Source organism: Thunnus maccoyii, chromosome 10, assembly GCF_910596095.1.
Source record: "Thunnus maccoyii chromosome 10, fThuMac1.1, whole genome shotgun sequence".
Classification (NCBI taxonomy): domain Eukaryota; kingdom Metazoa; phylum Chordata; class Actinopteri; order Scombriformes; family Scombridae; genus Thunnus; species Thunnus maccoyii.
Window position 1 is genome coordinate 5,427,360 of NC_056542.1, and position 24,003 is coordinate 5,451,362.

Genomic DNA, 24,003 nt, shown 5'->3' on the forward strand with positions numbered 1-24,003 from the left:
AGTATACAGATTTCTCCCCAACTCCCAGCCTTAATTTGGAAGCACAACATACTTATCTTAGAGGTTCCCTGTGGAGTTTTTGACCTCTAGTGTCGCTATGGAGCAGTTTTTTTATGAGTGGGTCCCTGTTTTTGTATGCACAATACATAGTCATACCATTCATTTCACACTATTCCCCTGATCTAAAGATGGCTGTAATGCACCAAGACACACATCTCTGCACCAACAAAGGCAGAGAAGAAGAAGACTGCAAACGAGTAAACATGAATGCAAACAATGCAGAAATACTTTCAAAAAAATTTGTTCAGCAAATGTTTTATGAGGAAGGAAATGTATTCAACACGTTTGTAGATCACAAGGACACACAAAAAGTTTTGGTGAGTAACAGTGAATGTCAACATAACTTGTTTCTTTACAAGAAAACTCTGCAGGGCACCTTCTACTCTAGTAGTGATACAATACACTGCCTCCTGAATTTTTTTATTTATTTATTTATTTTTTCATTTGTGTGTGTTGGAGGTTTGACGGCTCAGTGAGAGGACAAGCTCTGTAGTGAAAGTGCACGACGTATCCTTACAGCGCAAATGTGTCTGAATTTCTAAATGGTTACAATGTTAAAGTTTCATTTGCTAGACGCTTTTATCCAAAGCGATGTACACCTGAGAGTTAATACAACACAAGCAAGGATTAGACACTCCCTCTATTTTGAAAACAAGGATGCATTACTACATCTACTCATCTTTCCTTTCCCACTCTGCTGTCACAGTGATACTTTCTCCAAGAGAGAAGAAACTGAGAAAATCAGTAATACTCGACCCTGAGTAGGGAAACCAAGTTGCTCATTTACATGACATTTAAGTCACTGCAAAAGCCAGTGAACACAGATAAAGTGCAAATGAACACACTTATTGTAAATTTAATACCCTTTGGTTATGAACTGTTGGTCCGACAGAGCAACACTTTGAAGATGTCGCTATGGACTATGCAATTTTTGAGAATTCGTGACATTTCATAGAGTAAATTCTTAGTCAGTGACTTGGAAAAAACCCTTAAAAGTAATTAATCGATTATGAAAATAATCATTAGTTGCAGACCTAAAAACAATTATGTGTAATCATCAACTTAACACCACTGTTGTGTGTAAATTATGTAAATGATGCAAAATAAACCCTTGAAAGAACTGCTGTCAAGAGGCTGAAATTGCTTTTAAAGCAAGTTTATGAGCAGAGCGTGGCAGAGCCTTCAACCATCTCTCTTTGTCTACAGGCTTTTGTTTGCAGGCGATGTTTTAGCCACAGCTAATGTACTTGCTCCCCAGCTTCAGATTCTATTTTTGGGGCTGGGAGGAATGCTGGCTCCATGCACCCCCCCCACCCCCCCTTTTTCTAAATGTCCTCCAACCTCTCAACCCAAAAGAAGGATTTCTCCTCATCTCCACCAGGGAATATATATACCCCCATAGCATGCTAAACCCTCATTGCAAAGGCCTGGAGAAGCTCTCAACATTGTTTAGTCATAAATTGGATCCAGCTGATTGGCTAAGAGCCAGCAGTAGTGGCCGCTGTTGTTTTTTTTTTTTTCCTGAAGCTGGAGGAGAGAGAGAGAGGAGGAAAAGAAGGAACAGGGAGAAAATGGATAGGGTCTGTCTTACCTAAGCTTACGGACCGGCTACATCCCAAGATCCTTTTTAGAGACTAGAGCTACAGCACACCTCATCCTGGGATTAGGGGCCCCGTAAGCCTCATCAGCACTGGCCAGGAGGTCAGGTTTCAGCCGCCATATCCTCCTTTACCACACCAATGAATCTGTCTCCCTCTAGATGAGATTTACTCTATCTCTCTGTTTTCTGCCTCCATTTTCCTCTGTCTTTGCATGTCTCTCACTCATGGCTTGTTTCTCTCTCTCTCTCTTTCTCTCTCTCTCCGTAGTCTGCATCGTCAGGTTTCTTTTTTCACTCGAGGCCCTGCTGCCAATATTAGGTTTCAGAAAATACTCTGTTTTGAACAGCAGCGAGGAAATGTATGAAGTGGGAGTTTTAATAAAAAAAATACAATAAAAGGGCAGAAGAGACCCCAAACTCTAAAAATCTGTAGAGCCAAGGATTTTCAACTCCAGAGGAGATGTCTCTCTTTTTTTTTTTCTCATATGAACAGGATCAGGGTTTAAAATTAACTTTTCTGTCCACCGGCCAAACGGCTTGTGAACGTTCAAATTTTACCAGCCACAATAGATTACCTTTGGGGGGGGAGGGGTGAGGGGTTGTGAGTGAAGCAAATCTACCAGCTACTTGCATATTTTACCAGCATTTTGTGCCCTGTCTAGGATAAATTCATTTATATTGACTATCATCTAGTTTATTAAGCATTTCTAACTCATTTTAAGATATGCATCATCAATGGCTTAACGGATAATTCCGGTTTATTGTGACATTGTCTTATTTTTGCAGCTTTGTCCATCATTTCTATCAGTTATGATAACTTTGTACTCATCAAAGTAACTGCTGCGATTTTGGAAACTTAGTGAAATCACTACAGTATAGTCAGACAGGGCAAGAAACACAACCAGTCAAGATGATCAATCAGATTTTAAGCAACACCGGATTATATTAACCTCTTTATTTGGAGGTGAAATCAGGTTGCTTGTTTACATACATGATGTTTTAAAGCAAGTTTATGAGCAGAGCGTGGCAGAGCCTTCAACCATCTCTCTTTGTCTACAGGCTTTTGTTTGCAGGCGATGTTTTAGCCACAGCTAATGTACTTGCTCCCCAGCTTCAGATTCTATTTTTGGGGCTGGGAGGAATGCTGGCTCCATGCATCCCCCCTGCCCCCCCCCCCCCCCCCCTTTTCTAAAAGTCCTCCAACCCATAGGAAGGATTTCTCCTCATCTCCACCAGGGAATACATATACACCCATAGCATGCTAAACCCTCATTGCAAAGACCTGGAGAAGCTCTCAACATCGTTTAGTCATAAATTGGATCCAGCTGATTGGCTAAGAGCCAGCAGTAGTGGCCGCTGTTGTTTTTTTTGGTTGTTTTTTTTTTTTTTCCTGAAGCCGGAGGAGAGAGAGAGAGGAGGAAAAGAAGGAACAGGGAAGAGAAAGGATAGGGCCTGTGAAACTCACTGGCCGCCTACATCCCCCAGATCCTTTTTAGAGACTAGAGCTACAGCACACCTCATCCTGGGATTAGGGGCCCCGTAAGCCTCATCAGCACTGGCCAGGAGGTCAGGTTTCAGCCGCCATATTCTCCTTTACCACACCAATGAATCTGTCTCTCACTCCAGATGAGATTTACTCCATTTCTCTGTTTTCTGCCTCTTTTCTCTCAGTCCTCGCGTGTCTCTCACTCTTGGCTTCTCTCTCTCTCTCTCTCTCTGTCACTTTAGTCTGCATCGTCAGGTTTCTTTTTTCACTCGAGGCCCTGCTGCCAATATTAGGTTTCAGAAAATACTCTGTTTTGAACAGCAGCGAGGAAATGTATGAAGTGGGAATTTTAATAAAAAAAAAAAAAAAACAACGAAAGGGCAGAAGAGACCTCAAACCCTGAAAATCTGTAGAGCCAGGGATTTTCAACTCCAGAGGAGATGTCTTTTTTTTTTTTTATATGAACAGTTTCAGTGTCTAGGATGAATTCATTTACATTATTTTGACTGTCACCTACTTTATGAAGCATTTCTGGCTCATTTTAAGATGTGCATCATCAGTGCCTTAACAGATAATTCCAGTTTATTATGACATTGTCTAGCATTTTATGATAACATTGTACTCATCATAGTAACTGCTGCGATTTTTGGAAGGTGAAATCAGGACAAGAAACACAACCAGTCAAGATGATCAAACAAGTTGTAAACAACACCGGATTATATCAACCTCTTTATTTGGGGTAAATGTCAGTAATAATCCGTCATTGTGCAGGAAGCTACGTGTGCACACATGCTGCTCCGGGAGTTTGTTCAACGTGTCTGATGGCTTCATTGCATGCGTGTTCTTTTTAGCAACGTCGCCACATTCATGGATTTCATTTATTAACTTGGCGAGTTCAGTGTCACAGTATTATTACTAATATGAATGATGGCCAACAGTATGAAAATAAGATCCAGTTTCTCACAAAAACAGAAGAAACCTACTAATTTATATGTGAATAACAAAAAGATTAATGATAAAATAACAGCAAACATCTGCTGCAATTGAATCTATTGCATTAATTTTAATTTCTTGAATAGCATCTTGGTGTTTAGTTGTTCACCAGCATCAATTTAAACATCTCCAGTAAGTCAGTGTTGTGTTTTTTTTCCCAGGATGTTTGCTAAACTGGAAATTATGAGCATCGGTCTCAAAAAATGGATAAATCTCTTCTCCTCTCAGCAGCTAATGGATGTTCTTTACACAGTGTAGCTGCAGGCGAACGTACACACCTATGTGTTCATCATAGCGTGTCAGAATGAGAGCAAGATGGCAGAAGAAGTCTGAGGGGTTAAAGAATGACGAAGGACACATACGTCGTGTATAAACTCTACATATGAAAACAATGTCAAACACAGAACAAATGACTTTGCTACGTGTCTTTTACCAAACAAACCACAGCTGGACCTGACTGGGCTCTTTTCCCATAGAGCTTTAGTGCTGAGGTTCATTCCTGTCCTGTAACTGCAGAGGAATGCAGTGACGTGGAGGAGGAGGAGGAGGAGGGAGGCTGACTGGAGAGAAAGACAGAGAGAGAGAGATGCATATATACCTTATGGCTAATTTATGAATAATTTATTAAAGCTACACTATGCAGTGTCACATATTGGCAGCCACACATGGCGGCAAGAGTCATTCTAGGACCTTAATACCCAGAGGTCCTTTGTCAGTCTGCAATGCTTTGAGAGAGAGAGGGGGAAAAAAAAAAATCAATTCATGATTTTCATTCGGTACAATAGTCCAGCAGCAAAAGCCAGTGTTGTGAAGTTCACAGTAGTTTTTGATTGATTGTTGTAAGACGTTACAGAGTTTTTGCTGAATTTTACAGACTTCCAGTCCCAAATCTGACAACTTTAAACTGAACTTCACAGACTCAAAAAAAAGCCTCGCAGCTTTGACCCGAACACAAATAACTCGCGCCTTTTTGACTTGAAATGACTTGAACCCTCCCGCTTTTTATTATGTTCCCTCCAGTTTGGGTGCATCATGTATTTGCTGTCTCTCTGATATGCTTAGGACTTGCATCTCTTGTAGTCGTGCCCTCGGTGCAAATGAGTTTTGCCTTTTTGGGATAAGAAAAGTTACTCACAATCAAGAAAATCAAAGATCATGCTGTTGAAAATGAGGATATTGTGGTTGTTCACCAGGAATACAATCCTCACCAAACAGCGGCCGAATCACACCTACTTACAGGCCTGTTATTTCTCTTACTGTCAAGTCGAATCAGCACCTTTTGACAGTCTCAACAATAAACTTTACGAGCTTCACTAACTGCGTATTTATTGAAGGGCTTTTGCATTATTATTATTATTATCATAGAGAATGTCCTTCCAAGAAAATGACAGCACAGTTCATTTGTGAAAAGGTCCAAAACAATTTGGCAAGGTGTGTGAATTATGAGTCGTCTGTCAGGAGCGAAGGCAGATGTTGGAGACATTATTATAGAGCCTCAAACTGCACGTGGAGGTCGGGGCGTATGGAAGGATTGACAAGCTATATCCTGCCAATAGGAGCGGAAATGACAAACTTAAGTATTTTGTCATTTTGGTGGATTTGTGCATCCTTGTGAATTAGTCTGGATTAGTTACATATGTCAATGGCATCCACAGGTTTCCGTAAAGTGCCAATTAACAGTAGAAAACTAAGGTAAAAATAAAAGAGAGATCTTGCCTACTGTAGCTTTATTCATAAATACTTTGCATTAATATGAGTTCCCAGCTGCAGGCGGTGTAGGATTGCAAACAGCTCCTCTTGACTTCCCTTCTGTTCTGTAAGAGTGACACACTGATCTGCTCTCGGTGGGATTTCTCTGTAATGTTTACAGACTGAGGGTGAAGGTGGTGTAACACCTGCGTGCTCAGGTTGTAGATAGTAAATAATTTTAGATATTTAAAAACAGATCGCAGGAGTCCTCATTAAAACTCAGTACAATTTATTCCTTGACTGCCATAAAGGGTTTGACATGGAGCTGCACCCAGAAGTACTGCCAGCAATCTGGCAACTTTTATTTCTGATGGTGTTATTTAAAAGATCAGGTTAAAACATCTCTTATGTAAGTGTAGATAGGCAGCAGGTAAGCATCGGTAGTCTTTCTTTTCTCCTAATGTATTTTATGCTCGTTATGTCGGTGCTGCTGGGTGAACGCTGCCGACCTGCAGAGCACAAGAAAAAATAACGTTAATTCTCTCACTGACACCGGTGTTGTTTTGCAGCTGTAAAGTTGCAGGATAAAGGCCACGAGGATCCTTCAACTCATTTCAGAGTGCAGCGTTTTAAAACCGCAGATTTAAAAGCAAACATGAGGCAGAAGCACCGATCAGCAGATCAACAACAGACATGTCTGAGTCTCAAAGTACCGAAAGCTGTGAATCAGCCGGGAATTTCCACCGTAGGGAACGTGACTAATGTCTATTGATTGTGGTTAATGCTGAATTTCCTAAAGGGAGGAAGTAAACAGTTCTAAGTATAGTTAGTAGGAACAGGTGACTGACTCGTCTGCTGACACGAGACTGGTGGCAAAACTCAAAGAAAGGTCAAAGAAAGGTACTATGATGGCTAGAATGGTCGTCATTTAAAGGTACAGTCCAAGTGTAGAGAGAGATTGGAAGATTGGAAGCTGCTACGATTCACTGATTGATTGACAGATCTTTTAAAGGATCAGGCTCTATTTGTTATCATCAATAAATGTCATGAACAGACCAAAAACCAACGTCTCTCAGTACTTTCTGACGTCCATATCTGCAGCATTCATGGCTCAGTAAATTCCTGATACAACTCAGCGCTGTAGTTTTATCAGATGTTTCTCAAACAGGAGTGATGACTGCATCTCAGCTGCAGGTTAATACAGTGAACACTCGAGACAAGGACCAGAATAAATTGATTGTACGATGAAGTGAGTTTACGTGTAATTTAATAACTCGAAAAAGTGGATTTAGTTTATTCTTCTGTTTTCTCAGGCTGATGGTTTGTTTACTTCAGTATGTTTTCTAAAGACAAACAGGTCTATTTTTTCAGTTTTGTTCAATTGAGAATCACAAAATGCAGACATTTTATCCACAAGTTAAACTCTTCAATTATGTAGGAGTAAATATCTGTAATTTATATGGTCAAACCAATTATAGATCGATGCTTTAAAGCCTGTAAGAGAGAGAGAACTCCGTTTTTTAATCCGTTCAAGTAAGAAAACCAAACACGTCCACAGTCCTATCTGTAATCAGAAACTAATCTAATAGTGATCTTGCCTTTGTCTCTTTATATAACTGTCTGCATTCATCTCTGTTATGAAGAACGCAGCGGTGTCGGGATACTTGTTAGTCAGCGTTCACAAACAGTGTCAGCAAACATTGGTAATTACATATTTTATTCATATATAGAATCTCGGCAGAAACGGCGACGTGCGTCGTAAAATGCCACGTATATGATATTCAGTCATATAAAAGGATGTAGCTGTACTGTATTTAAACAGCACGCGTCTGTGTGGCAGCAGATATTGTCAACTAATCAGTTTATTTGCATAAAAACAAGATTATAGGAGTCGCATGAGGAGTTAAGATGTAAAGATTAATGCTGCAAGTTCACAATAACACCGCTTTTGTTTTGTCAATTAGAGACGCTTATAAATAACTCTAATCGCAAAACTTGATGATGAATGATATAATGTGGGTTTTTTTCTTGCTTGTTGGTATCTTTGACCTCTCTGTCTTCACCACATGAAGCACCGAATTTTCACAAGATTCATGCAGCAGCAGCGTGTGGCAATGTGCTCTCTACTGTTCCCTCCGTCACCGATTGTCTTCCTGTGTCTCCGTTTGTCTGTTTGTCATGCAGGAGCTGTTTGTCTTCGCGGGACCCTTACTGCATTTGGCTGAAGTCAGGCAGCTGTGCCACAGTCTCCCCTGGCTTCAAGTAAGTCTCACACACACAAACACACACACACACACACACAGTAGGTAATAAGTCAGGGTATCCTCTTCTTACCCAGTGTAGATCTGAGGAAGGCTGAATGACATCACAGCCACCAGTACAGCCTTCAGGTTGTTCAGGTTTGTCTTCCTGTTCCCGCATGCTGCAAAATCACCAGTCACTTATTCATCCAGATGTGAGAAAAATCTTCATGTAATAATGAATAATAGTGATGAATAAAGAATAACAATCCACACAGGCTTTAAACATTTTTAAACTGACAGACGTAAGCACTTTGGTGTTTATTTCATCACCGTTGTTATTGTTTTATTTGTCTTCATATTGGGAACAATAACAATGTTTTACAGCTTCTTCTTCTCCTTCTCATCTTACAAAATGAAAACACTCTGCAGGGCAACACTTTTCACACCGACAGTAAAACAGCACACCGTGTTTAGCGGGTTTTAATGCCTGGTGAAAGGTAGCAAAGCTCACATAAAGTCAGATTAGTGTCTGACAGCTAAGTATCTACATTTCCACCTCACTAAGTCACAGCGCCGAACCCTTTCTGCATTATACAAGGTCATCGTCGGGTCTTTAGCGAGTGATAAACTCATTTCCGAGTGAAGGTGGACAAGCCTCAGGTGCAGAGAACGATGACGCGCTAAATTGAAGATGGTGAAGTTTATGAACACAGTTAAGAGGTTATTATGTTTAGACTTGTGGTTAGAGATGATTAAATTTCACTGTGAGGAGAGATAAACCTCTTAAAACCCACTGACTTGCTCGTTAGGTCAGTCGTTCCAAACTCTGTCCAAAGATACCAGATGTGTCAGGCTAAATTATAAGATTATAAGACATCTAGACTAGTTCTATTGATGGAGTGGTGCAGCCATGTGTCTTTGGTTTTGAGTATTTCACTGAACTTAAACATCCTATGTGTAGTTTCAATGAAGAGTCGGAGGAAGCCAGTGAGAATATACATGTGATCCTGTCAGACTGGGTGGAATAAGATGATTGAGATGAAAATTGGAGGGGAGAAACCGAGTGTAAAGTGATTATTATCTGGTAACAAATCCCAAACTGTCAATCAACACTGGAGCACAGAGGGCAGAAAGCCGTCGCCGCTCTCTGCTCTCTGTTTTTGACATTTCGAAGGATCGTCGCACATCTGGCCACGCTTCCAACCGCTGACATCACAGCATATATTTCTCCTCTCAGCTCTCGAAAAAAACAAACACTTGCGTTTTAACATCAGTGACCGGGGCGTAGCCAAAAGTAAAACATACTTCAAAAGATTTAGTCCCATTAACGGTTGCAGCAGTGATTTTCTGCCGAATGTGATTCATTGTTGATTCAACCTTTAACTGAGAAGTCTCTATTCATGAAGCACCGAGGGACAAAAAGTATGCAGATTTGCTTCCTAATCAAACACTCCAGCAGGAGGTTTCAGTTGTTCATTCCCCTCTGGATGAAGTTCAGCTAATTAGTGAGATCAGCCACTGTTGTGTTTGGTCAATCTGAATTAATTCTCTGATTAGTTCTCTTAACTCACAGTCGCAGCGGACAGATTTGTAACTTAGTCAATAATGTGTTTCCAAGCAGGAGCAAAAAGCAATAATTTTCATATCTCCTCTCTCTCTCTTTCTCTCTTTCTCTCGCTCCTCAAGTGAATTGTTCAGCACTGTGCAGATCAACCGGACCTGTATACACTCACCGGGGCGATGCACTCCTGATAAATCAATAACTAATCTAGAATTAGACATGGTTTCAACGGCAGCATGATGAATATCTGACTCGCAGTTTTTTTACTAAAACACCACTTCAATGGTCCCTTTTGAGACCTACAACTTAAATCTATCTTGTTTATTCACAAATGACCTGTATGTGTTAAGTGGTACCTTCTAATTTTATTGGTTCTGTGAGTGTGTGTGTGTGTGTGTGTGTGTGTGTGTGTAGTGCAGGATGTCAGAGGGGGAGCATGGATAAGTAGAGGAGGAGGAGACAAGTCGATGAGGAAATTAAGAACCCAATTTACTTATCTATTCCTGTAAACTGTCAGGGAGCCATTTGACAGTACGGTATCGACCCCCCACCCACCGACCCTGTAGTGTTAGAAGCAGAATTTATGTTTGTGACTGTAAAAGTCCAACTGAAGTCACAGAAGTCAACCCTTTCACAAAAAAAAAGGACTTTACAGAGATATCAGGAGTTCTCCTTCAGCCTTCAGGCCTCTGAGTGGGCGCGCCAGCTGAGGCAGCTCAGAGATACAGTTTGTGCTGGTAACTACAGCTTATAAGCTAAAGACAGCCAGCGTTTTGTTAGAGTAAAGAACCACAACATTTAGCATCCAAATCTGCTGATGTTGACATTTACAGGTGAGATTTTCAGCTGTTCAGCTGACCAGATAATTGGTGATCTAGTCTGTAAAGTGATGTTAGCAGAGCTCTTTCCTCTGGTGGAGGTTTGTTCGGTCACTCGTTCAACAAGCAGAGGTGTAACACGAGATGTGTGTCCATGTTTGTAGATAAGAAGAGAAGGTAGATAAGGTTGCAGTGGCTGTCCTGACATACTGTATCTCAATGTATAACAGTGTTAAAGTGAAATAGGGGGGACATGGAAGGGAAGGGAGGATTTTATTGGTTGAAAACTGTTTTTCGGCCCAACAGCAGCTTTCTGACTGGTTAATGCACAGACAGGGGGCGCTGTCATGAAACCAAGAATAAAATATGTGAATTTCCTCCTTTTGCATGCTGATCAGAGATGCACTGATTGCAATTTTCTTGGCTGATTCCGATTTTTTGATGATTTTCTTTCTTTATAAGAATTAAATAAGAAAGAAGTTCTGACAACTATAATTGACAGCACACACAAACATTTCTGTAACTTTTCTTTAATGAAATATTAAAATTCAATTGCATGTTCATTTTACTATTTAAATAACTCACATTTTTCTTCTTGATATCGGACATGTTCACTGGGGCTTTGTGTCTTCATTTACATTGAAGAACTTCCACACCAGTGACATGTTGTGTGTGTGTGTTTGTGTGTGTGTGTGTGTGTGTGTGTGTGTGTGTGTGTATGTGTCGCCTGTGCTGCAACAGCTGTGTGCGCGACAGGAACCATAGTGCAGCTCCGTGAGGAAAATATGATGGGATATATGAGACTGATCGGGCCGGTCACCAGTCATGACCGATTAGCTGAAAACCAGCTGATTTCAGTTGGTGGCCAATCAAGTGATGCATCTCTAGTACTGATGTTTTTCTTCTTCTCTAAACAGAGCAGAGAATTTTTTTTGTTTTTACTGAGCAGATCTGAATGCTATAGCAGGAGGAAAAAAAAGATAATGAAATTTCCTTTCATTTGGACTTTGGTTGTGATTCGTTCTTGTACTAAAGTTACCTTTCTCCCTCCCTCTCTCCCTCCTACTCTCTCAAAGCCTGTGTCATAAAATCAAAAGTGATGGTCAGCTGCATGTGTTTCAATCACGCAGCAGTGTACCGCGCTGTCTGGGGAAAATGGGGAAGAAAGACGGATGGGTGGTTGGATGGATGGACAGATGGATAGATGAATAGGTAGACAGATAGATGGATGCAGTAAAGGGTAAAGGAGGAGGAGGAGGAGCAGAGGCAGTTAAAAGTACTATTTTCTCATTCTATGCGCTTCCTGACAGTCAAGGACTTTGCTCGTTCCTGTGTGGTTGACGTACAACCTGCTGCTAAATCACCTTGCTGGGTTTTTTTTTTCCTTCTCTTACCTCTATGTACATTGGCTGTAAACTGTGTGTGTGTGTGGAAGTTTTCTATGGACTGACAACCCACTACACTTACCTTACCCCTTCATCTCACACACACACACACACACACACACACACACACACACACACACACACACACAGAGCACCACTTCCACTGTTGACTGGCTTCCAATAGATTATTTTGATGGCTGAAAATGTGCCGACCTGGAATTATTGCATATGCTCTGCTTGGTCACCCAGACATATTACTTCCCCTGCCCTCACACAGACAGAGGCCAGAGGGATTTTGTTTTTTTATGTTTTTTTTTTTTTCTAGATGTATGTTTCTGTGTGACCTCTTCTGTTTATGCATTGGAGAGCATTTACTATTTGGATTATTGTAATTTCAACCAATATAGTTAACACAGTCAGTTTTTTTACTTAAAAGAAATATTACAAATCTATTTTCTTTCTTGCTGAGAGTTCAAGAATACAATTGATACCACTCATGTATGTACAGTAGATATGAGTGCAGCATATTTAACATAAACTGAATTAAAAAACATCTAGTAGTGGTTTTACGGGAGGTTTGTATCAGACTATATCTTGATCAGGTGCCGTGACTTCCTGAAGTATCCGTTGTTTTCCCGGCAACCTCACAATGATGATAGGAAGTTACTGTGCCTGGTCAAGAAATAGTCCTGCACAAAACCTCAATAAAACCATAACTCGTTGTTTAACACTTTGGCTTTTGTTATAAATTATTCAAACAAAATATAACGTGTTGATCCAGGAGCTTTAGAGGTGCTGGTATGCAGGTTTTGTTACTTCTGCACGGAGCCAAGCTAGCTAGCTAGTTTATGCTAAGCTAAGCTAACCGGAAATGCCACAAGTTGGCCTCTGAGTGGTGCTTAACATGTTCTCTGATACTTTTCAAAAAGGTTTTTTGCATATAGAGGGTTGAAGTGGTTGATTTGATTCTCTCTACTTCCTGTTGAGGTGGAATAACATGAAGTGAGAGGTCATTTAATTATTTCAAAACAAGTGGGATGTCAAGTAGTAAGAGAGTTTAATTTGCGAGAGGCAGCATGGTTGCGTTGGAACTTTTATTTATGCCTCCTGGTACACAACTGAGATAATCATTAAAGATGCACTGCTTCCAAGCAAGTGAAAGTAATGAGATTTTGTTAGAAAATGTGTTTTTGTTTATTAAAAATGTGTGTGTGTGTGTGTTTGTGTGTGTGTAATAAGGCATAAAAAAAATCTGGCAAGCAAGATGAAAAAGTTGTTTTTTTAATTTTGTTGTGACTTGAAGGAGTGGATTAATTGGTAAGCATTACAATTAAGTCTTAGGATCGGTTGAAAGCTGTAATTAAGATTAGGGTTCAGTATCTGAGGTTCAGTTGGCGGCTGGTGAGTCAAAAAATTGAGGAGGACAGAACGGCGTCATGTTATTTTACACCAGTCAGCTACTTATCTCTGCTTTATTATGTTCAAGTTATATTGCTATATTCAAATGCAGGACCGTGCAGAGACCTTTAGGGGGCAGGTGCAACATAATTTATAGCATAACCTGTTGAATTATAGCATCAAATATTCACTGAATGGCATATAAAATAATTTGCTTTCAAAAACAAAAACCCTTGAGAGGTGAAAAGGCTCCTTTAAAGACATTTCTACATATTGTTTCTAAACAAAGAAGTGCTCATTTTAGCCCTGAAGTGATTCAGATGTTTCATTTTACCAACAAAGTTAACTTCAAATTTATAGTATTGTTCTATTGTGACAACAGATTTATGTTCTCATCAAAAACAGACAATATATCACATGATTTACATGTGTTTCCTGTGTATTTTCTTAGTATACAGGGAAAAAAAATACCACAAAGTTTATAATCTGATACAGGTTCATAAATCACACAACATCAACAGGTGACTGAACAACCACTCAATTAAAAACTGGATCAATTCCACATGAATGAGTGAGTCCAGACAGCTCACTGTAACTCTTCAACAGCTTCAGTGTGCAGAACAAATTCACACAACAGCCACACAGAGAGACATTTAACCATCAAAGAACGAATTAGCGACTTAAGAGACGGAGAGAGAGAAGTGACGTCTTCTTCTTTCTATCATGGAGATGAAGTATCCATGTTATAACATCCATTTGTATTTGTGGCTGGTCATTTGGTCATCTTGTTTGTTAGTTAACAGAACTTTGTGGCTGCTGGTTAACCAGTCTGATATCATTAGCAACAACGACAAACAAGTTAACTATCCTGGTTGTTTGATTTAAACTATGTTGTTAACTTTGTATTGTTGTTGAGAAGAGTTCACTTCAGAGCAGCAACATGCCGGGCTGCAGCACGTCACCGTAGACCCACCGTGTTTCCAGCCCAGACAGCTGAAATCCGTTAGCTTGTTGTAGCAGCCTTGAAGGACTGTTAAAGACTGTTAAGCTAACTGTTGTGTTGCCTAACATAAGAAGCTATCTGCTGCTCGAAAAATAAAGTAAATAAAGGGAAATGTATATATGAAAGCAGGAAACTTGGACTCTGTTGAAAAGGCCGAAATAAAATGTTATTTTTATTGACATGTTCGCAATTTGCACGTTATAATCTCTTTTCTAATGTGCTATCTATGGCTTTACCGCATACAATGATAGGGAATTGAAATATGGATCATTGGACCAACGCAATGTCAATATTGTATTCTGGTTGTTGATTGGTTAGAGAGGACATCCTCACTAGTAGCATCATTTTATGTGTTTTGACCAATCATAGATAAGCATGAAGAAAATGAAGCACATTAAATTGATATAGGAGATCCCGGCCTGAGTAGGAGAGCAGGAGCCTCCTCTGACTGCCCTTTCTTCCTCTTACCTGCCCTGCAGGTGTCGCTGTTGAAGCTTTTTAATCAGAATTTCAATAATGGATTTTTTTTGTAATGGTTTATTTCAACCAATTACTCCTTTTTTAAAAACTATTTTTATCTCCCTCTTGTTTCCCAAAAAGCCTCGTCCTCTGCCTCTATGAATGAGCCTCCTCCGTTGAGGTTTGAGGTTAGGAGTTAGTAGCTGTCACTGGAACGTCCTCACAAGTACATTTAGACCTATTAGTGATGGAGAGAGAGAGAGAGAGAGAGAGAGGAAGTGCCGATGTGGCTTAACGCTGGCGAGGTGCTCCGAGCACTTCGCCGAGCTTTGATTTATGAGCCGGAGGTTTAGCATTCAGGACAAAGACACACTGGAAATCAATGGAACAGAACCTAGAGAGAGATCAGCCAAAATATCCTGTCCAAACTCAACTATCAGGCCCCTGCCAGAGACGGAGAGAGAAGTATGTACGGACAGAAGAACAAAGCAAACAAGAGTAGAGGAAGAAAGAAGGAAAGAGAGAGAGAGACGATCAAAAAAGATGGAAACTGAGAGAGAGAAGGAATCTTAAGAGAGGAGAGATTGTTTAAAGGGAAGAGAAATAAAGACAAAAGGAACAAGGGGTGAAAGGAGAAAGAGTGGGAGGACGGGGAGAGTGAATTTTTATCAGTCTGATTCCAAAGTACAGAACATCTGTTTTTCATTTAGATTCTTCTTTTCAAGAAACGGTCTGCTTAGACTCTCTCTGTGGCTCTGAAGTAACATCAGATTTTAAACCTGCATTAAGTGATACCTTTTTATATGTGTGTATATATATATATATCATTGAAAAGAGGTGATGAATAGATGTTGAAAGAGGAGAAAAGAAGGTGTATGATAAAAAAGGACAGAGACGGAACGAGAAAAATGGATGAACTGATGTTAATCGAGCAGCAGAAAAGAGCCTGACCGGAGTTTGAGATGAAGCAGCTCAAAAGTCATCCACCTCCTGGGACTTCCTCTTCTCTTTCTGTCTGTTTCTCACTGTCTCCTCTCTCACATCACTCTTTTCATGGACTATCAGTCTCCTTTTTTTTTTCTCCTTTCTCAACCAGCGGTGGCATAAATTTTAATGACTGATTTGTGGCTGATCCAGAGGATAGGAGAGGGTTAGGAGAGAGGATTCACAGCCCTCTCTCTCTTCATCTCTCATACCGAAAAGCCGTTTTTTCTCATACAAAACTCCTGAAAACGTCCGGACAATCAGGTCTGGACATTGTCTGGAGTTGCCCCCTTTTAAAGACATGTGGCACACATCAGGAGATCGTCGGTGTCAGACGTGTTCTCACTAACTGGATTGGTTTAGGTGAGGAATGGCGCCTGGTATGTGCGGTCATGTAGCCGGTCCGTAATTTGGTCATAAACAACCGAGTCTCTCGCCATTCCTTTTGAATCTGTCTGATGAGTTCGGCGCCGGCACTTAAGAGACAGTAAGTTCCCAAATCTCGTCATCTATCCAGTTGGGAGATTTTTGTTGGCGTCTTTATGTAAATGACCCGTCTATTCTTCTAGTTTCACGCCAGTTGCACGATAGAAAACGTCATCAACACGCCTACACTCTGAATTCCCCTAGAAAACGACCTGCTGTATGCACGCATGAGCTCAATCGGACATTACACAGACTTTCTACTCAGGAGCCAGCGGGATTAAGTACGTTTTAATGTCCGGTCCAACTGATTTGGACATTTGCATTCTCAAGTACAGCCCCTCCGGGTAATGTCCGGATAAGTTTAAGGTTGCAGTGAATGTGTGAAAGGAGCTAAAGATTGTGGCCGGAAAAGGCTCAGCTTCATACCGTTTCTGGGTGTTATAATTTGTATGTCATCTATAATGTATTTGACATAATCGCTGTCGCCAAAACCACAACGCCAAAAGAAAAGACAGCCAAGGACAGAGCTGGATAAAGATCCTGGAAGGGAAAGTGTGTTAGCTGCATGGTGCCGGTCGACACTTTTCAGGATTAAGCTGCTGATTTTTTTTATATTTTTGTTATTGTCAACAAACACCATGGAAAAATAAAAACCTGTCCATCTCTAGCACTCATGCCCAAACCCATTTTTGAAACAGTTCATGCTCATGTTTTCATGTAGGCTACTTATGTAATCATTATTGTGTTTATGGACTCATCTGCAGATCAGTTTGTGCAGATACTCACCTTGACTCTTTGTGTCGTTTTATTTAAGGTTGAGCCAACAGTGTTCATTAAAGTTAAGGCCACAGCAGCAAAAAAAAGTATTTTTTTTCCTCTGATCTGTGGAATAAAATCTATATTGCCACTAAGCACAAAGCTCTGTTATTATCAGTGCCAAGATAACAACTAATCACACCAAAACTATCAAACCAGGAGGGAAAGACTGCATTCACTCCAGTTTGTCAGAGAACAAGGTCATTAATACTCAGATGGCATCATAACAGCACCTAAAAAATTTAAATCCCCAACCATCTTGTGATGTTTTTTTATGAGTGAGAGCGTAACGGAGCCAGCTACAGGACATGAACCCAGACTGAAAGGGTTTATGGGTAAAAGCGGACAGATGTTCATATCTGACAGCCAGCAGCTCCTTGTGTTTGGAAAGCCGAGCAGAACAAAATGAATCGTGGCCTGATGGTCGTGTTCAGTGTTTATTCATGTGCAAGAAAGACAGAGAAGGTCAATTATGGCGAAGAGTGCCGAAAAAAGTCTGGCATGCTCTTTCAAACGTAAAGGTGACCTGTCATCCCGCTAGTTAACTAAACTCTTGTTTACAAGCTCTGGTTCGCTTCCAACACACGGCGTGAACTTTCAAGTCGCCTCCCGTTCAGAAACGTGTTTCTCTTATTGTTCCTTCACCTGGACGGTTGACCTTCACCGTGCACAATCACGCATGTTTGTGCAGAGTTTGACACTAGGAGGCTGTTTTCACATTAATCTGCTGAAAGCTGAGAGCTTCTCTGTGTAACACATGTACACGTGAGTATGACTTGACATATGCAACCTGAACAAGTGTGATGTGGAAACCTGAAGCCACCAGTGCACAAACACTGACAGACTGGACTTTTCAGTGAAATAAAAGACATTTTGTGTTCAGCAATTAAACTTTTGAAACTAAAAACAGTTGTATATTCATATTATACATTCTAGATTTACTTTTAAATGTCTTAAAACATGTCTGGGGTGATCTTTAAAAGATAAATCTGAGTTATTGTGTCTTATTAAAACCAATAATCTGTATCCTGCTAACAAATATGTAGGCACGGACTGTAATCACTTAATGTCTTCATGCTGTAGAGCTCCAGAAACAAACTGTTGAATTAGGTTGTATAACCTCTTTGTTTTATTCTAAGAGTCCCTCCACATCTGGCAGACGTCACTGAGCATGCTCGGCCACAAACTTCCATGTTTTCAGTGCTTTGCTAGTTTGATGAGCTGAAAGGAACCGGTCACCCATTGTACTAGTAGTTATTTTTCAGGTAATTGTTGTTTACTTTTCAAGCAAAAGTTTGAAGATGGAAATTGGTGCATTTTGCCATCAGATATATTATAGAGTACAAGATGACATAATTCATTGAGCACCAGTAAGATTGACACATCAGAACAAGGCTGCTTCCCACCTATTTGTCTCTTGTTGATCCACTCAGTGTTTTCATCAGTTGCTATGGTGATAGAGAAGAGGGTGATGTGCAACAAGCATGGATGTATTAAGAGAACTGGATACAGCGCCGCTGCCACTCATCTTTACTGCCAGTTTCTCCTAGTGGCCACTCGCCGTATTGCAGCAAAAAAAAAATCCCCTGCAGCACCAAAAAGCATTTTCCTCGTAGGCGGTCTTTCTGTAAAATGCTTTTTATATTTATATAAAGATCTCTGTTATAAAAGAGATGTCTGTAAAATTGTTGGCTACTAAAGCCCCTGACCCAACCTGACATTTTTACCTCTCCGGTCCTTTAAAAGGTGTTAGATGAAACAATCTAAGAGTGAATTGTTACGACCCAGCTCTGAGAAATAACATGAACGAAGGGAAACAGAACCAGATAAACAAAAGTTGGTTTATTGAATACACAAACAAAGGAAACGACAAACAAGTAATGTGGTGTGGAGGAGACTCAGCTGCTGCTGCTGCTGCAGTATCTGTTGGCTGAGAGACAGAGACTGAGGATGTGGAGGAAGGTTGCTCAGCTGCCACTGATTGGACAGAAGCAATGATTGGTGTCAGCTCCCTGTAACAAAGGGCAGGTACACAGAACACACACACACACACACACACACACACACACACAGGACATAACAGAAATTATCACTCTTTGTTTGAACCGGTCACAACCTTTCAGACTCTGACGACGCAAGCAGACTTAACATTGCTTTAAGGAGTAACAAGCCAAAAAGGTAAAAACCCAAAACTTTTCACAGTGATTCGTACCAAAGAAAACAAACTGTAGATGCGATCAGACCATTTATGGTGCGTTTATCTTGTGACGTCAAGCGCTCAAGCTGTAAAAATACATCCTCTAAAGATAGAATTACATTGTTTTTTAAAAGTCTGTTCTCCCCCAGACCTACTTCATTCTCCACACGAACACCGAGCATCAGCCTGACTTTCTTTTGATTTGATAATCACCTCCTGTCTTACACTGATCCCTCCTCCCTCAGGAAACGTAAAGGAACTCACTATAAGAGAGCCGGGGTTTTAGAGGAGTAACACAGGGTGTAATTTACTGCACCAGGTGTGTATCTGCGCACCAACCAGCCTCCTCACAGCTTTCACACATTTTCTAAACCTGACAGTCGACGGCAGAATTTCTGCTTTAACACGCACTGAAGAAATTGAAGTGATTAATTCTTTTGAGCTGATTTTTTTTTTTTTTTTTTTCTCCTCCTTCCAGCTGAGTTCAGTGTTCTTGCTCCGGTTGTTCACCGGCTTCTGCTTCCAATTTGCACTATTGTTTCTCTGAGATGCTGAAAAGCATGTTTGTTTGGCATCGTATCGTATCCCTCCACAAAGAATTCGAAGCATTTATATGCAAGATCATGTGTTTTGATGGAAGTTTTTATGCGTGTGAGTGTGAGACGAGTTTTCTAATTATAGACGGTGGCTGGAAAGTCTGTGTGTTTGCATATAATCTGTGTGAGATGGAGGTTTTGTGTTTAGGTTATATAAGGAACTAATTAGTTTGTTATAGAGTAGGTGTGCATGCATGCTTATACAAAGTGTTTGTGCGTGGATACCGGATCATTACGCTCGTGTGCAGCATATGAACCCGTGTCTATTTTATTTGGTTCATTACAACGCGTGGGAGGATTGTTGGCGTCGAAACGCAAAAGCCCCGCTCGGCTAGAAGGGCTTCCGCTCCACCGCGCGTCGGCTAAATCTCATTACTCAACCGTCGAACGGATGCGACTGGAAGAGCCTCGATCCCCCGGTTGAGTTGAAGGTGAAAGATGATTCGTCTATCAGAGAGAGAGAGAGGGAGAGAGAGAGAGAGAGAACAGCGTATCAATCGTAGGCACATTTTTTACTAGAGCAGCAGAAAATCAATAATTGTCAGATTGGGGTTCTTGTCAGTTTGGAGGAGTGGTTCAAAAGGTGAATTGAGAGGATTAAGATTGCACAGCAACATGTTGAGAAACTGCACAGCAAAAAACATTTTTGAAGGATTTATTTGACACGATTGAGCTTTTGTTTTTCTTTTCACTAAACTGTCTGTTTTCACGTTGATAAGTTTTAATCACTGGGGCCATACATTTACACAGATGTAGAAAACAAGCAGCACATCCTTACATAAGGTTTACAATTATTCAACTTTCAGTCACTAGACTCTTGCATGAGACAGTTAAGTAGTGAAAAGTGTTTTCAACAAGACCTCACGCTCCTTTCTTCAATCTGCACTTCTCGTCCTCTTGAAAATCTACTCAAAAATAATTCTATTAAAAAAAAAAAACAGCTTTTGAAAATGTCACTTGCAATTCTAGGTTCATTTTCTTTATGTCTTTATTTTTTTTCTTATTCCTGTAGAAAGAAAAATAAAGTTGTCAAGACATTTCCTACGCCATCAGCAATGTGTGCGAGGAATGTTTTCTTGAAAATATCAGTGGTAAACGACTGAATGTTTCGGTGTCAGCCGCTCTGAATCAACACACTTTCCCCTCCAGACTATTTTTCACACTGACATTCAACACTCATACAGCGGGACATTCATTGTATAGGAGGCATAGTGTAGGTACCAATTTCACCAGCAGTAACCTCAGTAGACTAAAATACAGCGGAGCCACAGAAAATGTCATGTATGGAGAGAAGAAGAAGAAACCTCCGCTCTGGAAAATGTAGGAGGATTACTTACTGCAGTTCAAACAGAGAAGGCAGAAGGGAAAGTAAGGACACACAAGTCAATTTCAACTTTTCATCACAAATAAACTCCTGAAATCTGCTGAATGCCATAAAATTGATGATAGACAACCTTGTAAGAAGATCCAAAGGTGGATTTTCCCTTCAGGTTCGGCCACCATTGTGTCTCAGCAACAACAACAGATCTGAGACACAGACGCTGCGACCTCGACCAGACACGAAACAAATTCAATTTCGTTACCTTGCACTTATCCTCTCCGTTTCCGAGCAGTCCTCCTCAATAAAACCAATTTTTGGAAAGAATCACCGAGGTGCTTTGTTACAAACGGACAATCAGTGAAATGGACGGATGCAAATTTACTAATGGCTCTCTTTTGTCTTTGTTGTTTTTGTGTCTGTCTTTGTTTGTCTCTTCAGGGGCGGGTTCGATCAGGACGTGGAGAACGGCTACCGTCAGCACCCTGATACCTGCCACGGTGAGATGGAAACATCATTTTTATTTTCAGTGATTTTTTTTTTTACATAAGTAATAAAGAGGAAAAAAAAAAAACTATTGACTGTTATCAGATCTTGGCAGAGCGACAGCAGGCACAAGTGATTGCGGATCTAACGAATTATAATAGAACATTACGATGTATTTATTTCAACAAGGGTAGCAATTCAGTTCATGTTGAAGGAGCTTGAAGTGTAGTTTTGTCCGCCCCCGTTCACAATCCCTGCTGGAATACTGTTCTCAATCTTTCTATGTTAATTAAGCGTTTGCTGGTGGATGTGGGTTTTTTTTCTGTAAGACAAAGCGGGTTTGTTTATAGCTCTTTCGCATGAGTCTGGGATGTGATCAGAAGCACAAACAGGACAACTATACTTATCTACTATTAGAAATAAATGAATTGTAACCCAGAAAACAGTAATCTTAACAAATAATAACCGTTCTGTTTTGTATTTCTCATCTCCAGATGTCCTGGCGACCACTCGCAAGCAAAACACGGCGCTAGATTCGGCGTATGGTCAGTGGACATGTCTTTTTATGTTTTTATTCAACTGCCTCAGCTCATTTAACCGGTCACCACTGAGCTCTGACGGGCTAAATGCTAGCAAACTGAACACAATAAGAAGGATTTTAAGAAAGGTAGTGCTACTTGTAACCAAAAACGCTGCTGCTTTGTGTTCGTCAACAGCTACGATTCACATGAAATAAGAAGATTTTGTTTTGGAGCCTGGGTCTTATTTGATTGTGTTATAGTCCCTGCTTGTGCAGGTAAATCATGCAGCTACAGTAACAGTACAGTAGAGCAAAGCTGAAACAGAAAGTGTAAAATCTCAAACAAACCGGACCTTTACCTGAGCCAGATCGGGTGATAGTTTGCTTTGTTTGTTTACAACTTGTCTGTCAAATTGCTTCCCTGCTTGATTATTTGCTACTGATGTCGACAAAGTGAGTAAAATATCATCATCTGTGGGAGGAACGATGGTCGAAACCACAAGAATAAGGCCCCTATCATAAAAAAACTAATTAACTGAATTTCTCTTTTAAATATCTCCTCGACCTTGAGCCTCGACCTACAGCACTCGCTCACCTTTTCCTTTTAACTGTATGTTTTATTCAGTTATATGCCTGAAATGTAAATGTTTCTACACACATGGGAAGCTACAGTATATTTTATTAAGGCAGCTGAATGGCCGTCGCCGCCTCTCTCCCTCTCTCTCTCTCTCTCAGCCAGACTGACAGCTTAAACATTGAAGCCATTGTCTGAAGCATCACTCCTTTGATGGACCAGGAGCTATGCTGGCCAGGCTGCCTAATGCCCTGTATCAAGAGGGATCATCATCCCTGTCACGTCCCATTACTCCCCAGCCGGCCACACCGCGCAGCCCCCTGGCATGGCCGGAATAGAAATAGAAATGCCGCCAAGCTGGCTCGCTCTCAGATAAGATTGAGGAGGTGGTGTGAGGACAATTTTCTAACGCTGCAACATTCAAAACTAGTCATTTTCAATCAGATAGCCGTCGGCCAGCCTCGTTCGCTTTTACGCACACACGACCCCGCCTCAACTTTTTTGAGAAGTTTTTAAGACTTGAACAAAGTCAGATCCCTTTTTGTCACTGAACAAATTAGGGCACGGGGGAGTTAATGGCGGTGGTTGATCCAACACAGTGATTAGTATCAGCGCTGAGCCCATCACGCTGGAAGATGTCGGCCATTACGACTCAGCAGAGCGATCCATCCTGCATCTCTCTCTCTCTCTCTCTCTCTCTCAGTCTCTTTCTCAGAACAGAGGCCACTTTGTCTGCCAGAGGCTTCGGCCCTGGACCTCCACAGTCCCACGGTGCCTCAGTAGTCTGTAAAGCCTCCCTGCTGAAGGAATTACCACTCAGTTGGTAGCAAGACTTGATGAGCAACCCTGCTGCTTAATCCTGCGGGGCTCTCACCACCCCAATGCTTCACTGCACTGTTTGAAGTTCTCAACACGCAGTCAGATTCTGTCTCTGTTGTTTTTCAGTTTTTTTTTTTTTTGTTTTTTTCTAGTTGATTCACACAAAAAGCCTTTTAAGTCTCTGCACTGAAGATCAATTATCAGCTTTCCTAGACAATAAAACACCCCATATGCCGAACAAAGCTGTTGTCACACGGGGGGCTCCATTCCCTGTTCGAAAGCACACCAAAGGCAGGGACGTTTTCTTTCTTCCACTTCCCTGTCACCCAAACAATCGCAGCCAGCAGAGGGAAGGGCGTGAGACAAACGCTTGGCTGCGTAGGTAATCAAATGTTCCTCTGTTGTATAACCTTTTTTTTTTTTTTTTTTTTTTTTTTTTTTTGTACTTTATCAACAGTAAAAGAGGACAAACAATACGATCCTACGCACACACTCAGAAGAAACACAATTGTGATAAATGAAAGTAATGATGAAGTCCTGGAGCTATTGTCCAAGGTGCCAGGGCCAAACAC

At 40.8% G+C, this 24,003-nt stretch overlaps 1 protein-coding gene across 4 annotated transcripts in view; it reads left to right on the forward strand.

Moving 5' to 3' along the window:
- sema6e (sema domain, transmembrane domain (TM), and cytoplasmic domain, (semaphorin) 6E) overlaps positions 1-24,003 on the forward strand; it is a 164,130-nt gene that overhangs the window by 122,774 nt on the left and 17,353 nt on the right. For all 4 annotated transcript variants that reach the window (XM_042423611.1, XM_042423610.1, XM_042423612.1 and 1 more), the window contains 3 exons: positions 8,013-8,090; positions 21,474-21,532; positions 22,013-22,063. In XM_042423611.1, the coding sequence (XP_042279545.1) occupies positions 8,013-8,090; positions 21,474-21,532; positions 22,013-22,063 (188 nt within the window). The remainder of the gene's footprint in view (positions 1-8,012; positions 8,091-21,473; positions 21,533-22,012; positions 22,064-24,003) is intronic.